At 41.2% G+C, this 18,874-nt stretch overlaps 1 protein-coding gene across 1 annotated transcript; it reads left to right on the forward strand.

Annotated features, from left to right (window-relative positions):
* The first annotated feature begins 8,396 nt into the window (after positions 1 to 8,396).
* On the forward strand, positions 8,397 to 11,377 carry LOC113006996 (uncharacterized). Its single transcript, XM_026143286.2, has 3 exons — positions 8,397 to 8,544; positions 9,914 to 9,958; positions 10,051 to 11,377. The coding sequence occupies exons 2-3, from the start codon at positions 9,919 to 9,921 to the stop codon at positions 10,908 to 10,910; spliced, it is 900 nt and encodes a 299-aa protein (XP_025999071.2). The 5' UTR covers positions 8,397 to 8,544; positions 9,914 to 9,918; the 3' UTR covers positions 10,911 to 11,377.
* Positions 11,378 to 18,874: the final 7,497 nt, after the last annotated feature.

Here is an 18,874-nt window from a genome sequence, read left to right on the forward strand (position 1 = left end):
AAGAAAAACTAATGACATGGCCTCCTTGTTCACCTGATCTGAACCCCATTGAGAACCTGTGGTCCATCATCAAATGTGAGATTTACAAGGAGGTAAAACAGTACACCTCTCTGAACAGTGTCTGGGAGGCTGTGGTTGCTGCTGCACGCAATGTTGATGGTGAACAGATCAAAACACTGACAGAATCCATGGATGGCAGGCTTTTGAGTGTCCTTGCAAAGAAAGGTGGCTATATTGGTCGCTGGTTTGTTTTTGTTTTGTTTTTGAATGTCAGAAATGTATATTTGTGAATGTGGAGATGTTATATTGGTGTCACTGGTAAAAATAAATCATTGAAATGGGTATATATTTGTTTTTTGTTAAGTTGCCTAATAATTATGCACAGTAATAGTCACCTGCACACACAGATATCCCCCTAAAATAGCTCAAACTAAAAACAAACTAAAAACTACTTCCAAAAACATTCAGCTTTGATATTAATGAGTTTTTTGGGTTCATTGAGAACATGGTTGTTGTTCAATAATAACATTATTCCTCAAAAATACAACTTGCCTAATAATTCTGCACTCCCTGTATTGTTTGACTGATGGCCCTTAATATAAAGACTTCGGACTTTACGTTTCCCAATTTTTGCTTTAAGTTATTTTGTTAATTACATAATAATGTAACTAACCTAATAATGATCCTTATTGCTGTTTTAGAGAGGAGCAGTGCTTCAAAGGATAGCTGCAGATTTCTGTCAGAATCTGCAGATTATACAGTACAAATAAAATGTTCACGTTTCTCCAACGTTGTCTTCCCAGCAGTTTCACCGGATGGTCAGGAAGCGTTCGCGATGTCTTCTCGGGCACTTCACTGGCGCTGATAGTTGGCGTCTGTCTTGTGTCGGTGACATAAAAGATGGATTTAATGCGACTTGACCGTCAAACAGCAGTCGCTTTCTGAAACATCAGATATGTATCGGATTCAGCACCACATACGAAAGTGACCCAGATCGGATTTGTGCCGTTCACACTGTCACACCATGATCGGATATGGGTCGCAGAGGGTCAAAAAAATCGGATTTGATGCACTTTCGCCTGCAGTGTGAACGCAGCCTAACTGCCATTCCTTAACTGTGATTCCTCCCCTGAGCATCCCTCTGTTTTTATCCAGTTTTATGTAGACTGCACAGCTTTTCAACCTTAGTTATCACAACACTGCCAACAAAGAAAGAAATGTGTCACTGCAAGTCAGAGGTGAAAGTTGAGCTGAGAAGACAAAGCGGTGCCATCCAGTCTCACGTTCAACATTCAGTCTGGATTGTAGAAACTACTTCCTCCCACATAGTGTGAGTCGGAGACTGTGCCACAATCAATTGTTTTTTGTGGGGTCTTTTATTATCATAGAATTAATTATTAATCTGAGAACGATGGTTATTTTAAACCCTATTTTTTCACATTTTCCTGCTGTGTACCTCTTACTTTAACCTCAGCAGCCCAAAGCAACCCCTTGTATTTCTTGTCTGATCAAATTGCACCATGTGGGACCTCTGTGACAGGGGACTTTTATCTAAAAGTTACATGTAAGAATCCTACATTCCAATTTACTTTATGAACAGTACAAAAGGATTAGCAATGAATTAAAAGTAAGTCACTAAATGTTAGAATTGGCTGGTTGGTGTGTGCTGAACAGGGCTGATACTTTATACATGCATGGCTTCATAAGACTGGTTGAAACAGGCAAAGTAACTGACATGTATGTTTACATTTACTGCATGTTTTACTTCTCAGAGTGAAAATGAAACGTTCACTTTTAGCAACTGCATTTTGCGCATGCTTTCAAAACTACTTAGATTTTTGTTTTGTAATGTAAAAGTATGAACACCACACTGTACACTGCATACAAGGTTGTATGCAAAAGAACTGCATTCCATACATGCGTGTAATTATTTTTAGTAAGTGCTGGGGAAGTATCAAAGGCTTGATTGTCAGACTAATAATTCATTTTTGTTGACTTAAAGTAAAACATCAAAGTGATTAAATTGATTAAAACAGCCTGTATAAGTGAAAAGATGTGTCACGAGTTTAAAATTGATCAGGTTTAAAAGTTGTACCAATGCACCACTGCAATGACCATATTATGTCTGCCAGACCCCCACGACCCCCACCTCCTTATTGTGATATTTTGCCTCAGGCTTTCTGCAGGTCTTTGGAAATACGTTTTTAACTCATTTTCAGTGCGGTCCTTGTCTCTGACCATGTCTTTTAATTGTTAAGCCCCTTCACACAAAACTAAGAACCATTCAAACATAAGGCACCTAACTCAAGGGATGAACTGGTGTTATGTCTACACATAAGACAACTTGCTAAAAAGAACTATACATAGTATCTTTAGGCACTTTTCTTCTTAGCAGCCTGTCACAAAACAATAAAACAAAACATAATTTGACCCCATTTCTTTAGTTGAATCGATGAAAATTACCGATATGAGGGCAGATGTGAAGGAACTATCAAGAGAAGTGGCAGTATATAAAAATGCATTTATAGCAGATGAACAGTATCTGAAAGTCATGTCTTTAAGCAATAGAAAACAAGCCAGATCTGAGGTCCAGATCCAGACAGGACCTGAGAGTTGAGCCAGTTGAGCCACTGTTTGCTGTAGTCTCATCAGAAATGATCTGAGTGGAAGGGAAACGGAGAAAAGGCCCCGGTATGTCAAACTGCACATAAACTTGACTAAAAATCAACAAAAGATGTTAACTACTCGGTTTGAATGATCGTTAATATGTAAGGAAGAGATCAGGAGAGCGGTACAACAGTGTTAAGTTCGGTCGAGTTAGGGAAGAGAAGAAAGCAAGCCCAAGTCGAAGTAGGTGTCAAAAATAGTGATCTTTATTACACTCTGTGCACAAGAGTGGGAAAAGACAATTTGCAATCGAATCCTCTCGTCAACTGAAGCATCAGTCTCCTTATATTGCCTTTATGACATCACAGTTGGATCTTTACTGGAAATGATCTCAAATGATAACAATTCCCCGCCTATCCCAAAGTTTTCCCTTATATAGACATCAACTGCTACTCTTAAGAGAAAAACAAGTGTGTATTACATTGTGCATTTTGTGAAAGTGTATTTATCAGAAAAACTGTCCTCAGATGACCCTCCTATTATTACTAAGTGTGTAGGTGACCGTGCGTGTGTTACATAAGTGCGTGCATGTAAGCAGAAACCGGCGTACGTGCAAAATTACACGCAGGCCTGCCAAGGCCCAACAGGACTCGTGGGTCTGTATGGTGTGACTGCTCTGCTCTAACGTGCAACAACTTTATATAAACAGTCAGTGCGGATTAATATAAACAGTCAGTGTGCATTAATATAAACAGTCAGTGTGCATTAATATTTGCTCAAAGTAACACAGATGTAATTAAAAGATTATACTGTCAACAGATTCAACAATGGTAAATGAATAATCAATGATAACTGATTGTGAGAATACAAAATAAAATATCTCCTGCTCACACTCCTCCTCTTTGGCCTTTTGAAAAAAGGCCAACATTTAGAGATATTGTGTCACTCCTCCGTCCAGGCGGCTTCTCGCAACGGCATCATATGTTCCGGACCAGCTGACCCAGCTGAACCAGAAGCTATGGCCCTGCTCACCAGATTACCCAACACCTGCCTCACCAGAGGAATGAGACAACACCCGATCAGCAACAAACCTAGAAAAACTAGAAGAGAAAACATGGCAGACATAAACAATCCCTTATATTGCCCAAAAACAGATGTGAACCAATCTCCCAGCCTTGAGTTCACGCCTGATTGCTCATGCATGGTTCTAGATAACGTTTTCAAATTTTCCAGCGCCCGCGTGACTGTTCCGTCCGGAGCTGTATTGTTGGGAATAAAGGTGCAACATAAATCTCCGAACATCGCGCACACGCCTCCCTTCTCGGCCAATAACATGTCCAGCGCCATGCGATTTTGGATTCCCATTAACGACGTCGGACCTAATTGTTCTGCAAGACCTTCCACCGCGTCCCTGGTGAGATTAGAGAGTCTCAACACATTATAATGAACATAATTAATGCGATCAACATTTTTATTTGGAGTCACCCACAGAAACACACTTTCAAACCCGGCCGCTATCTGATCAACTAACTTATACTCATCTGGAACTCCTCGGGGAACTCCTATTGAGTCTATCCAGGTTGGCGAGTCCCGTCTTGGATCATACTTGTGGATAGCTCCTGCGGCTCTCCTCCGTCTGGCTGTAGACACATCCGCACCTTGCTGTGGAATTGTCTCTAGCCTACTGCCTATGAGCATCAAAGGTGCAGCTAAGCGCACCAGAGCACACGTTCCCACACTCCCCAAGGGAACCTGCACCAAAAGGGTGTACTCCCCACAATAATAATATAGCCCACCTCTCGCCCAGGTGCCTATAATTGTGCTTGGGTCACTTACATCATTGGTAGTCCTACCTGTGATTGTCCTCTGGCACCAGCTTGGATTAATCTTTCCTAGCCTAAATCTCACTCTGTCTGTAGAAAACTCAAAACATGTATAATTATCTCGTTTTGGTGTGAATGAACCTGGTTGTGTGCGTTTATCAATTGGCGGATATAAACCTGACAAAGTGGTGCAGTTACCTGTGTCCACCGCCTCTCTAGTTAATCTCAACATGCAATTATATCCCCACTCATCCTCTGGATACAGAGGAGCGGGTTCAGTAAACAAATGTGGTCGAGCGGTAGCACAAGCAACACAATCAACCACTTTCTGCTCCTTAGCATTTTGAGCCACCCAATCTAACCAAAGATTCCTATCTCCAAAACCTGTGGCACGCTCTATCAACTCCTGAGGTTTTAACCTAGTATAATCAGTGGCAACAAACCATTTTTCTTCTGGATCCTTGTAAGTTACTGTCTCTACGGGATCTGTTTGCACCGTGAGATTCAATGCTGAGTCATTTCCCAGCGATTTAGACCTGGGATTAAATAAATTCACCCGAATTAACCCGAATGGATCTGTCCCTACTTTATCTACCCCTACTACTAAATAAAACGCACCTCCATCAAACCCAGGTTCAGGGAGTTCACTCCATGGTCCTAGGGAAAGAGTAATAGGGTTATTTGTAACAGAATAATCTCTCTGAATAGCTATTTGTTTGCTGTAGTCTCATCAGAAATGATCTGAGTGGAAGGGAAACGGAGAAAAGGCCCCGGTATGTCAAACTGCACATAAACTTGACTAAAAATCAACAAAAGATGTTAACTACTCGGTTTGAATGATCGTTAATATGTAAGGAAGAGATCAGGAGAGCGGTACAACAGTAACTGGAAAACACAGTGGCGTCTTCTTTTTTTAGCGTGACAATTATTTCAAACACACAAAGCAACACTATCAGTCATGGATTCATCTCTACAGAGTCTGGACCTCAACGTTACTGAAGCAGTGTGGGATCTTGGCAGAGAGCAGAATAAAAGGCAGCAACATCCAAAGAAGAGCTTTGGATGTCCTTCAAGAACTGTTCCTGAAGACTACTTGGAGATATAACACAGTCGTAGTTTAACAGCTGATTATCTTCCATCTGCCATTACCAAGCCCAAACACCGGCTCTACAGTGGTGCCCTCTAGAGCTCAAACGCTCTGCTTACAAATAGTGTTTCTTTCTGAGGAGGTCGGATTTGTTAGTTTGTACGTAAACAAGATTGTTTTGGACACAATTAGCTTTGCCTGCAGCTCAGAAAAGATAAAAACAAGAACTGAGGGCTTGATTTTAAAAACAAAATGAGACATTAAAACACTGATTACAAAAAATGCATCATGGCATTATATCACACTAGCCATTGAAGTGTACATGTAAACACACACACACACACCACAGATGGCTGAGCAGTTACTTTCTGGCAGATTTACTTAAACAATGGAAGGGTGGCCGTGCTCATCCACACCGTACCACCTTATTTAAGCTTCCAAAAATATATTTTGCAAACTTACAGCAATATTATACCGGATTAGTCTCTGCCATTCATGGTAAAAGTTGTCTGATCCACTCGTCATGAGCTCCTTAATTCTGATCTCTGTGACCTGTGAGCGGGATTAAAGAGACTGTCGACAAATACACGGTAAAGCTTAAAAGAGCTCAGCCATTTACACTGACGTGGCAAAAAACAGAGTCTCAAGTATCATAAAAGGGCTTAAAGAAGGCTTCTCTACAAAACTCAAGAAACTCTTGATAATAGAGGACCAAAAAGTTTTAAATGATACTCTCACATAGATAATGACTTTGTTTGAATAGTCCATGTTCTTTACAACTAAATGCACAGAAACAAATGCTAATTCAAATTTTAAATAATAAAGTTTCTCTCAAAATGAATCTTTGATGATGCTAAAAGGTAATAAATGCAGGTTTTTTGCTCCACTACAGTGGTGCTGATGTATAAATCAGTCATGCTGCAAAGGCAATTGAAAGCCCCAGTGGGGCAGTGCATTATAATGCACCTCCATATATTCAACAGCAAGTACAACAAAATTAAAATCTTAAAAAAAAGTTTTCAGATTTAAACAATAACAGAATGACTTCCTTGAAAAAGCTTTGAATCTGTAATAACAATCCCTATCAGTACAAATGCGTGTACTGATGTGCTTATTTAAAAAAGAAATCAAACTAGACTGGTGCAGGGGAAACATGTTCCAAACACCCGTCTGGATTTCAGGAATTGTATACTGGGAACAAATTTAAAGGGATTGAAGGAACTTCAGAGATGCACAGTACTCTGACACACATGTCAAACTCTGTGTGTGTGTGTGTGTGTGTGTGTGTGTGTGTGTGTGTGTGTGTGTGTGTGTGTGTGTGTGTGTGTGTGTGTTACTTGTAGCGTAAGTCCATACACAGAACAATAAGTTAACTGGGTCGCTCCTACTGCTGTTGTTGAACTGCTGATCTGCTGTGCACACTTCACCCACAGTACACAACAGAAGGGCACAAAACCCCTATTAAATATCAATCAAAGCTAGCCAGATGCACGTGTACAGAAACCGTGTGTGAAAAGTGGTCAATAAAGAGAAGCCGTAAAGCATTGTGGCGGAGGTGTGGTCCTGGGTGCGGCTGCAGGGGAGGAGTGGTGCAGTGGGCTCAACGGGGCGGTGCTGGAGATGCCGGTGAGAACAGCTGATGGCGATTTGGACTGATAATGGTTTCCCTCCCTTTTTATAGTGAGACAGAGAGGAGCGGAGAGAGAGGGAAATCAGCTGGGACCGACAGCTGTCAGACTGTGTTCAGTCATAACCTGGGAAAATTGTAAATAAATGTGGAACCTGGTGATAAAGACCTGTGTGTGTGTGTGTGTGTGTGTGTGTGTGTGTGTGTGTGTGTGTGTGTGTGTGTGTGTGTGTGTGTGTGTGTGTGTGTACCTGTGTATAGTGCATTTCACAAGCATGTTCATGCAAACATCGTCGGGTCTGCCGTGATATGTTTAACATGGGACTTTTGCTCCTGAACTTCTGCAGACCGGAGCTGTACGAAGTCACTTTCCTCTTTACGCAGGACTGTAAGCTGTCATCTGTGAGGTGTGAGCGGTGTTTGTTTTTATCATAGTTCAAGGTGTGGGATAGCTACTCAAATACATATGTGGAAGATCGACAATCAACAAATTAGGCATACTGGTAGACCGCTCTCATCAGAAACGCAAATAAATCTGCTCAGACATCATTAAATGTTCTGTTTTCTTCAGATATTTTTTTTCTTGCGTTTCTCCATACTTGGCCTACCTGGGGTTGAAAGTCTCGACAGGGGCGGATCTAGAAAAATCTTCTTATGGCGGCATGAGGGTGGCAAAGAAATCAAATGGAGGGGAAAAATCAAAGCCTTTTTTTTTCAAAGACATACTCAGGTGGTTACATATGGTTAAAATGATTCAACTGCAGTAAGTGTGCACGTTTCTCATATCAATATAGTCCATTACTTGATTATTGTCTGTAGCCCACATGATTAAACACTTTAGTTACATAAAACATGTGAGTTTAGATTTTATCTGCTGTATAGCCTGTATAATAAATTAATATGTAGCCCAATAAGTATAAAATCCAGAAAGCTACACAACATGGGGCGGTTCATTTACAAACACAGGTCTAACTTGAGTTTCACACAGTTTTTATTAGAAAACAGTCAAATTGTTAAATGCTTAAAGTACACAAAATGTCAGAAATCTGCACCGTCATGAACACAAATTTAAACCTAATTTTTCGTGAGTTGTTGATTAACCCTCCGAGGTCTAAATCCCACGTTGTGCACATCAACATCACAGATTTGTACAAATAAAGACATGTTAAATATTAAGCTCTGGAAACAGCTTGGTTGTTTTTGTTTGGAACATGTTGTTTTGTTGCCATAGCGATGCCTCCAGGGAAAAGTTAGGGATTTAAGCATGTTTTGAACGAAAACATCAGCATATGAACACAAAACTGAAGAGACACTGCAACCGTATGAAAGCAGACCACTATTTAGTGACATTTCGACGTTTCCCTGAGGATTAACTGCTCTGTAATTTACCAAGAACTAAAGTAAGCTCAAATTTCACTTTACAAACTTAAGATCATTTACTTCAATATAAAGCCTGATTTTCCTGCCTGCCAGGACAGTATTTATGTACTTTACATTGTGCAAGACTAGACTATATTTTCCATCATAGAGAGGATGATGTGGATCTATTATTCAGGAAAACAAATGAAGACTTAACTATTTGTCAGCTGATGTAATATTTGACAAATTATACATAAATGAGAAAATGTTCTTAATCATATCTGAGTGACAGAAGCTCTTTTTAACACGATTATTTTCTTAATTTAGGAAAATAGAGAAGACTTAAGTTTTCAAATTCAAATTTTATTTGTCACACACACACAACCATACACAGTATGACATGGGGGTGAAATGCTTGTAGCTGTGCAATGCCCGACCATTTTGTTCTCCAACAAACTATTAGAATTTCTGAGAAACTGAGGCTGCGTCCACATGTACACGGCTGTTTCTGAAAGCGCAGCTTTGTCTCTGCATTTGGGCCTTTCATCCACACCTAAACAGCAGATTGAGTCACTGAAAGGTGAGATTTTTAAAAACTCCTGCCAGGGTGGAGATTTTTGAAAACGACGTTTTTGTGTTTAGGTGTGGACGAGGAAAACGGACATTTACTCAGGCAATGTCAAAAGTGTGCGCCGCTGTTGACGCTGTGGCCACGTTAGTGTTTACATGAGATCCATTTCTACAATGGCGGATGTAGACAACATACTGTGTCTGTTACTCTTAGTATCTGCAGTTTTTACACGCTTACATATACACACACAGTTACTGTGCCTCCATTTAGAAACACAGAGGCATCAGACGTGGCTTCTACATTCAACACAGACGCTCTCCCAACCCAAATCCTGACGTCGGTTTGGAATAAATGTCATTTTAAAAAATGACATTTATGTATGCTGTATGCATTTTGTCCATTCCAAAGTTGTGAGTCTGTTCCAGCCAAAAAGCTGTCTTTAGTTATTAACATTTGAAACAATGAAGGCACGTGAAAGTAACACAAAATTAGCTGCTTTTCCAGAAAAAGACAAAAACTTCTCAGAAGTACGTAAGGTTTTGTGAGGTTTTCCCACCCAGGCTTCTAGACTTCTGATTGGCCAACATTTCCACACGGTTAAGATTTGGCGTGTTCTTGACAGCGTTTTAGTTTGTTTTTAGCGTTTACATGTGGAAGGAGATATTTTTTCAAAACTGCACATGTGGACTGGATTTTTTTTAAACGAAAAAGGAAAACGTGCGTTTTCAAACACAGCCGCGTACGTTCGGACGCAGCCTGAAGTCATCACAAAAAAAGCAAATTCTCTGAACATGCTGAGTTGAGGTTTACTGATCATTGTTGTTTTGTGTTCCTTGTAGTCAAAATGAGTGGAAGAGGAGATGGATCACACAATAACCGTCATGGTAAGCACATGTGCTCAGTCTTAAAATGGATGAAAAACAGATTTTCAGCAGATAGTTATGAATGCTAATTAAAAGATTAAATGATCTTGCAGGCCGACAGGTTAACCCACAAAGGTTTGAAAGTGGAGATCAGGAACCAGCTAATGAACCAGTTAATGGACCAGTTAATGGACCAGCTTTCGAGCCTATTCATGGACTCCGGGGCTTCCAGATCGATCTTTATTTTCTTCTCAATGATATGGTTTGGATGCTGAATGAGCTAATAGATGTATTAGTGGAACAATATGTTAATTACCGTCACAATGCCAATGACAATAATGTCAACATTCAAAATATGAATGTGAGGGACAATAATGCCAATGCTGACAACAATGAACAGCACGAGGATCATAATGCTGTTGTTGTTGGTGGCATTGAAAATGAGGATTCTGATGAGGCATTTGAAGACTGTGAGGATGTTCACCAGTACATCCCAGAAGAGGATCCTCAGCCGGGTGTATCCAGGAGGAGGTCTAGAGAGATGGATGAAGCAGATGTGGAACCAAACAAAAGAATCAGATGGAGCGAGGAGTTTTCTGATGACGACTCTGACTTCTTCTCTGCTTGTGACACTGATAGCGAGGGCTGTCCTCAGCAGGTAACAGAAGAAGAACCGCAGCCTGGTGGATCCACGAAAAAGTCCAGAGAGGAAGATGTAGACGAAGAAGAGCATAATAGCAAAAAATCCAGGCTTGCAAACTCTGATTCGGGGACCAGCTCAGCTGTGTACGACCACTCTGAGAGCAGCAGTGATGAACTTTTTGAAGATGCGCACGAAGAGCTTGACAACCATGAAGCTGGAGGCTCGAGGAAGCGTTCCCGAGAGGACTTTGAGGAAGAAGAGGAATACTTGCCTGTTTGCAAACTTCGGTGGCGTTCAAATGAGTCCAGGAGCAGCAGTGATGAAGACTAACACTATTTCGACGGGTTTCTTCAGTATCCTTTTAGTAGGCTGATGGCCTACTCAGGTGACCCTGAATCCTCCATGCTGCAATAAGCTGGGCATACACTGTGCGATTTCTTTCAGTCGCGTTATTCAGCTCCTGCTCAAACTGTACGATTGACTCGCAGGGGTGAGAGGTTTGTGCCTCCATCGCTTGTGTCCAGATCACACACCGCACCGCCGTTCGACTCCATCTTTTCGCTCTCATTTCTGCGTTTGCGCGTGGGCAGTGTGAGACGCTGCGGTGACACCCTCAGGACGACCCACAGGATTTCAAACAGGTTTGGTTTTCTTGCGAGCAAACGATTGATGATCGGGAGCTGGTCGTGAGGTTTTAATTGCTTCTCATTACCCCGTTACCCTCGTTATGTAGACGATGCACGACACACGATTAAGGCCAAACTCGGGACGACTCCCAAAACGGTCGCACGACTGAAAAATCGGCTCAAAATGGGCCAAAAAGAGCACAGTGCATGCCCAGCCTAATGCTGCCACGAGATTCCCATGATGCACTGGGTGTTTCTTCCTCACCCACTATGTTTAACAGACCTCTCTGTACTGAATTGTACTTGTTATTAACCTCTGGCTCTCTTCCACAGCATGTCTTTATCCTGTTTTCCTTGCCCCTCCCCAACCGGTCGCAGCAGATGGCCGCCCCTCCCTGAGCCTGGTTCTGCCGGAGGTTTCTTCCTGTTAAAAGGGAGTTTTTCCTTCCCACTGTCGCCAAAGTGCTTGCTCATAGGGGGTCATATGATTGTTGGGGCTTTCCCTCCCCTGTCTCTATCCTTCTTTCTATCTACCCCCCCCCCCCCCCCCCCATCTGTCCTCTTAATCTCTTCTTTACAACCCCTCCCCCCCATTTTCATTTCCTCCATCATCTCTCTACCCTGTGTTCACTTTTGAGAACACAGGGTAGAGAGATGATAATAAAATGATAACAATAAACACAATTGGCTACATTTTACATGTGTCGGATCAATGTCTTCATTTAAGTCTGTCTTTGTGTATAATATGCATACTTTACAGACATTGTTTGACTTGTTATCATTCAAGACCTGATGGAGACGTTGGAGCTGTGCATGTTTAATGCTACGTTTCGATCAAGAAATGAACTTGTAGCATAAATGTCTACTCATCTGTGATTGTATTAATCATTTCAGCTTCATAAATCAAACTGACTCAATCACCAAAACCAAAACGGGGCTCACACAGTAGTGTGTCCTTGACACAGCTGGGTCAGATAACTCTAGTGAGAACGCGTTTGTGTACCATCACAGACTAACACATGTACATTATCTCATCAGCAGAGGCTTCTATAATCTTACATTTCATGGCATTTGCATTCTACAAGCTTATTTATTGAGAAGTCTCAATACCAGCATGTTTGTGCAGGTGCTGCTTTGTTGCACAGACACTAACTCACACCAATATTCCCCCTTTTCACAAAATAAGCATTCTGCTTCTCTTATCCTAAAGCGTCTTTAATCTTCCGTCAAATGCCATTCAGTATTACTTGATTCCACAAATTTAAACAACACTCTAATACCAAGTACGCCTGTAAAGATTCCCTAAAATGTTGGAAGTGTTTAGACATAAAATTCACGGAGGTTAAGGTAAGCTGAGAGAGAACAAGGGGTTTGGGGAAAACAACAATACTGAGGCCAGAAATGCAAAAGCATGTCTTTTTCTGGATTCATGTTCAAGGTGGGTATCGGTTTTCACAGGGTCTTCAAAACCCACAACAAACACACCTGTCGAGTTTCCAAGTGACAACAAAGAGCCATTTCAAATCTCAAAGCGGCTAAAAACCGCACACACCCACATTCCAGCTGACAAGCGGAGGATCGTTTTTTTCAGCTGGATGTTCGACCTGCCTTTCTGCCATTTCCACCCTTAAACGTAACTCCTCAGGTCATGACAGATAAGCAATCACATTCAAACGTCCTGGGAATATTACAAAACATGTATCTCATTGCCTCCTCTCTGTGTTGACCCATCTTGTGTTCATTCGCATTTGTGCTCCTCAGAAGAAGAAAACAAAACAAACAAAGTTTTTAGAGCCAGCCTCCACATACCTCTATTAATGATCCTTCTCATATTTTTGGACCTCAACTGGATCTTTGAAAACCTCCCAGTGAAGTCACTGGGATCCAACTTATCCACTAACAGACAGCCGATACGGTCCAGAACGATCCCATCCTGGCCTTCACTCTGGTTCACCCCCTGGTCCTGATTTTGGTTCAGACAGTGGCCACTGGAACGATCTGAAGCACTGCTTTCAGCCCCAAGGCTGGTGGTGCTTTTGACATCTTCTAGAGACATGTCTCACTATTTGCTCATTAGCCAGTCTCCACAGGAGCTCACCGACACCTCGTAGGATATTGTCAAAATGTGGCCCTCCTCAGAAAAGGAAAGACAACCTTACATTGTTCCACAGAAGCCTCAAAAGAAAAGAATCCTTGTTCCAGACAGGTAAAACTTGAAAAGAGGAAGGAAAAATATTTAAAAAGGACATTTTCATTTTCTTCATCACCTTTTTCCCCACATCTTGGTATCCAGTTTCCTTTCAGGGTTTATTCTCTTTATGTTGTGTTCATCCCGAGACACTGAGCTCATCGCTTTGTTGTTACACAGATCTCCTGAGAGTTCAGGTCTTCCTCTCAAAGCTCTTCCTCACAGTTGTTTAAGTTTTTTTTTAGTTTCTTATTTTATTTGAAAGCAGATTTCAGTTTTCTGTAAGACCTTTCCTTCTCTTTGCGTGCCACGCTTCAACTCTCACATGCTCTCGGAGCGTTTCTGTCTATTTCAGCCCTCTGAGGCACAGCTGTGTTTCTTCGCTCTCACGTGGTGAAAAATAAGGGAGGGGGCTAATTCCAAGGACGCAGCTTGATTGGGTGGTTTGTTAAATCTGAGTGGTTCTTTTAGCCCCTCCACTCCTTTGCATTTTCTTCTTCTCTTTTTCCTCTCTAAGGCTACGTTCACTCTGCAGGTCTTGATGCTCAATTCCGATTTTTTGATCAAATCCTATTTTTTTGTCTGCTCGTTCACACTACAAATAAAATGAGACAGCAAACGCGCTCTAGTGTGAACCAAAGCGGCCGCATGCGCAAAAGAAGACGTCACACACAACGCGCTCTGTTTAGACCCAGAGCAAACAATACAGGGAGTGCAGAATTATTAGGCAAATGAGTATTTTGTCCACATCATCCTCTTCATGCATGTTGTCTTACTCCAAGCTGTATAGGCTCGAAAGCCTACTACCAATTAAGCATATTAGGTGATGTGCATCTCTGTAATGAGAAGGGGTGTGGTCTGATGACATCAACACCCTATATCAGGTGTGCATAATTATTAGGCAACGTCCTTTCCTTTGGCAAAACGGGTCAAAAGAAGTTTTTGACAGCTCAGAAAAGTCAAAAATAGTGAGATATCTTGAAGAGGGATGCAGCAGTCTCAAAATTGCAAAGCTTCTGAAGCGTGATCATCGAACAATCAAGCGTTTCATTCAAAATAGTCAACAGGGTCGCAAGAAGCGTGTGGAAAAACCAAGGAGCAAAATAACTGCCCATGAACTGAGAAAAGTCAAGCGTGCAGCTGCCAAGATGCCACTTGCCACCAGTTTGGCCATATTTCAGAGCTGCAACATCACTGGAGTGCCCAAAAGCACAAGGTGTGCAATACTCAGAGACATGGCCAAGGTAAGAAAGGCTGAAAGACGACCACCACTGAACAAGACACACAAGCTGAAACGTCAAGACTGGGCCAAGAAATGTCTCAAGACTGGTTTTTCTAAGGTTTTATGGACTGATGAAATGAGAGTGAGTCTTGATGGGCCAGATGGATGGGCCCGTGGCTGGATTGGTAAAGGGCAGAGAGCTCCAGTCCCACTCAGACGCCAGCAAGGTGGAGGTGGAGTACTGGTTTGGGCTGGTATCATCAAAGATGAGCTTGTGGGGCCTTTTCGGGTTGAGGATGGAGTCAAGCTCAACTCCCAGTCCTACTGCCAGTTTCTGGAAGACACCTTCTTCAAGCAGTGGTACAGGAAGAAGTCTGCATCCTTCAAGAAAAACATGATTTCCATGCAGGACAATGCTCCATCACACGCGTCCAAGTACTCCACAGCGTGGCTGCAAGAAAGGGTATAAAAGAAGAAAAACTAATGACATGGCCTCCTTGTTCACCTGATCTGAACCCCATTGAGAACCTGTGGGCCATCATCAAATGTGAGATTTACAAGGAGGGAAAACAGTACACCTCTCTGAACAGTGTCTGGGAGGCTGTGGTTGCTGCTGCACGCAATGTTGATGGTGAACAGATCAAAACACTGACAGGATCCATGGATGGCAGGCTTTTGAGTGTCCTTGCAAAGAAAGGTGGCTATATTGGTCGCTGATTTGTTTTTGTTTTGTTTTTGAATGTCAGAAATGTATATTTGTGAATGTGGAGATGTTATATTGGTGTCACTGGTAAAAATAAATAATTGAAATGGGTATATATTTGTTTTTTGTTAAGTTGCCTAATAATTATGCACAGTAATAGTCACCTGCACACACAGATATCCCCCTAAAATAGCTAAAACTAAAAACAAACTAAAAACTACTTCCAAAAACATTCAGCTTTGATATTAATGAGTTTTTTGGGTTCATTGAGAACATGGTTGTTGTTCAATAATAACATTATTCCTCAAAAATACAACTTGCCTAATAATTCTGCACTCCCTGTATTGTTTGACTGATGGCCCTTAATATAAAGACTTCGGACTTTACGTTTCCCAATTTTTGCTTTAAGTTATTTTGTTAATTACATAATAATGTAACTAACCTAATAATGATCCTTATTGCTGTTTTAGAGAGGAGCAGTGCTTCAAAGGATAGCTGCAGATTTCTGTCAGAATCTGCAGATTATACAGTACAAATAAAATGTTCACGTTTCTCCAACGTTGTCTTCCCAGCAGTTTCACCGGATGGTCAGGAAGCGTTCGCGATGTCTTCTCGGGCACTTCACTGGCGCTGATAGTTGGCGTCTGTCTTGTGTCGGTGACGTAAAAGATGGATTTAATGCGACTTGACCATCAAACAGCAGTCGCTTTCTGAAACATCAGATATGTATCGGATTCAGCACCACATACGAAAGTGACCCAGATCGGATTTGTGCCGTTCACACTGTCACACCATGATCGGATATGGGTCGCAGAGGGTCAAAAAAAATCGGATTTGATGCACTTTCGCCTGCAGTGTGAACGCAGCCTAACTGCCATTCCTTAACTGTGATTCCTCCCCTGAGCATCCCTCTGTTTTTATCCAGTTTTATGTAGACTGCACAGCTTTTCAACCTTAGTTATCACAACACTGCCAACAAAGAAAGAAATGTGTCACTGCAAGTCAGAGGTGAAAGTTGAGCTGAGAAGACAAAGCGGTGCCATCCAGTCTCACGTTCAACATTCAGTCTGGATTGTAGAAACTACTTCCTCCCACATAGTGTGAGTCGGAGACTGTGCCACAATCAATTGTTTTTTGTGGGGTCTTTTATTATCATAGAATTAATTATTAATCTGAGAACGATGGTTATTTTAAACCCTATTTTTTCACATTTTCCTGCTGTGTACCTCTTACTTTAACCTCAGCAGCCCAAAGCAACCCCTTGTATTTCTTGTCTTATCAAATTGCACCATGTGGGACCTCTGTGACAGGGGACTTTTATCTAAAAGTTACATGTAAGAATCCTACATTCCAATTTACTTTATGAACAGTACAAAAGGATTAGCAATGAATTAAAAGTAAGTCACTAAATGTTAGAATTGGCTGGTTGGTGTGTGCTGAACAGGGCTGATACTTTATACATGCATGGCTTCATAAGACTGGTTGAAACAGGCAAAGTAACTGACATGTATGTTTACATTTACTGCATGTTTTACTTCTCAGAGTGAAAATGAAACGTTCACTTTTAGCAACTGCATTTTGCGCATGCTTTCAAAACTACTTAGATTTTTGTTTTGTAATGTAAAAGTATGAACACCACACTGTACACTGCATACAAGGTTGTATGCAAAAGAACTGCATTCCATACATGCGTGTAATTATTTTTAGTAAGTACTGGGGAAGTATCAAAGGCTTGATTGTCAGACTAATAATTCATTTTTGTTGACTTAAAGTAAAACATCAAAGTGATTAAATTGATTAAAACAGCCTGTATAAGTGAAAAGATGTGTCACGAGTTTAAAATTGATCAGGTTTAAAAGTTGTACCAATGCACCACTGCAATGACCATATTATGTCTGCCAGACCCCCACGACCCCCACCTCCTTATTGTGATATTTTGCCTCAGGCTTTCTGCAGGTCTTTGGAAATACGTTTTTAACTCATTTTCAGTGCGGTCCTTGTCTCTGACCATGTCTTTTAATTGTTAAGCCCCTTCACACAAAACTAAGAACCATTCAAACATAAGGCACCTAACTCAAGGGATGAACTGGTGTTATGTCTACACATAAGACAACTTGCTAAAAAGAACTATACATAGTATCTTTAGGCACTTTTCTTCTTAGCAGCCTGTCACAAAACAATAAAACAAAACATAATTTGACCCCATTTCTTTAGTTGAATCGATGAAAATTACCGATATGAGGGCAGATGTGAAGGAACTATCAAGAGAAGTGGCAGTATATAAAAATGCATTTATAGCAGATGAACAGTATCTGAAAGTCATGTCTTTAAGCAATAGAAAACAAGCCAGATCTGAGGTCCAGATCCAGACAGGACCTGAGAGATGCATCTTGCAGTTGAGCCACTGTTTGCTGTAGTCTCATCAGAAATGATCTGAGTGGAAGGGAAACGGAGAAAAGGCCCCGGTATGTCAAACTGCACATAAACTTGACTAAAAATCAACAAAAGATGTTAACTACTCGGTTTGAATGATCGTTAATATGTAAGGAAGAGATCAGGAGAGCGGTACAACAGTAACTGGAAAACACAGTGGCATCTTCTTTTTTTAGCGTGACAATTATTTCAAACACACAAAGCAACACTATCAGTCATGGATTCATCTCTACAGAGTCTGGACCTCAACGTTACTGAAGCAGTGTGGGATCTTGGCAGAGAGCAGAATAAAAGGCAGCAACATCCAAAGAAGAGCTTTGGATGTCCTTCAAGAACTGTTCCTGAAGACTACTTGGAGATATAACACAGTCGTAGTTTAACAGCTGATTATCTTCCATCTGCCATTACCAAGCCCAAACACCGGCTCTACAGTGGTGCCCTCTAGAGCTCAAACGCTCTGCTTACAAATAGTGTTTCTTTCTGAGGAGGTCGGATTTGTTAGTTTGTACGTAAACAAGATTGTTTTGGACACAATTAGCTTTGAATGCAGCTCAGAAAAGATAAAAACAAGAACTGAGGGCTTGATTTTAAAAACAAAATGAGACATTAAAACACTGATTACAAAAAATGCATCATGGCATTATATCACACTAGCTATTGAAGTGTACATGTAAACACACACACACAACACAGATGGCTGAGCAGTTACTTTCTGGCAGATTTACTTAAACAATGGAAGGGTGGCCGTGCTCATCCACACCGTACCACCTTATTTAAGCTTCCAAAAATATATTTTGCAAACTTACAGCAATATTATACCGGATTAGTCTCTGCCATTCATGGTAAAAGTTGTCTGATCCACTCGTCATGAGCTCCTTAATTCTGATCTCTGTGACCTGTGAGCGGGATTAAAGAGACTGTCGACAAATACACGGTAAAGCTTAAAAGAGCTCAGCCATTTACACTGACGTGGCAAAAAACAGAGTCTCAAGTATCATAAAAGGGCTTAAAGAAGGCTTCTCTACAAAACTCAAGAAACTCTTGATAATAGAGGACCAAAAAGTTTTAAATGATACTCTCACATAGATAATGACTTTGTTTGAATAGTCCATGTTCTTTACA

This window comes from Astatotilapia calliptera, chromosome 15 (genome assembly GCF_964374335.1).
Source record: "Astatotilapia calliptera chromosome 15, fAstCal68.1, whole genome shotgun sequence".
Taxonomy (NCBI): Eukaryota; Metazoa; Chordata; class Actinopteri; order Cichliformes; family Cichlidae; genus Astatotilapia; species Astatotilapia calliptera.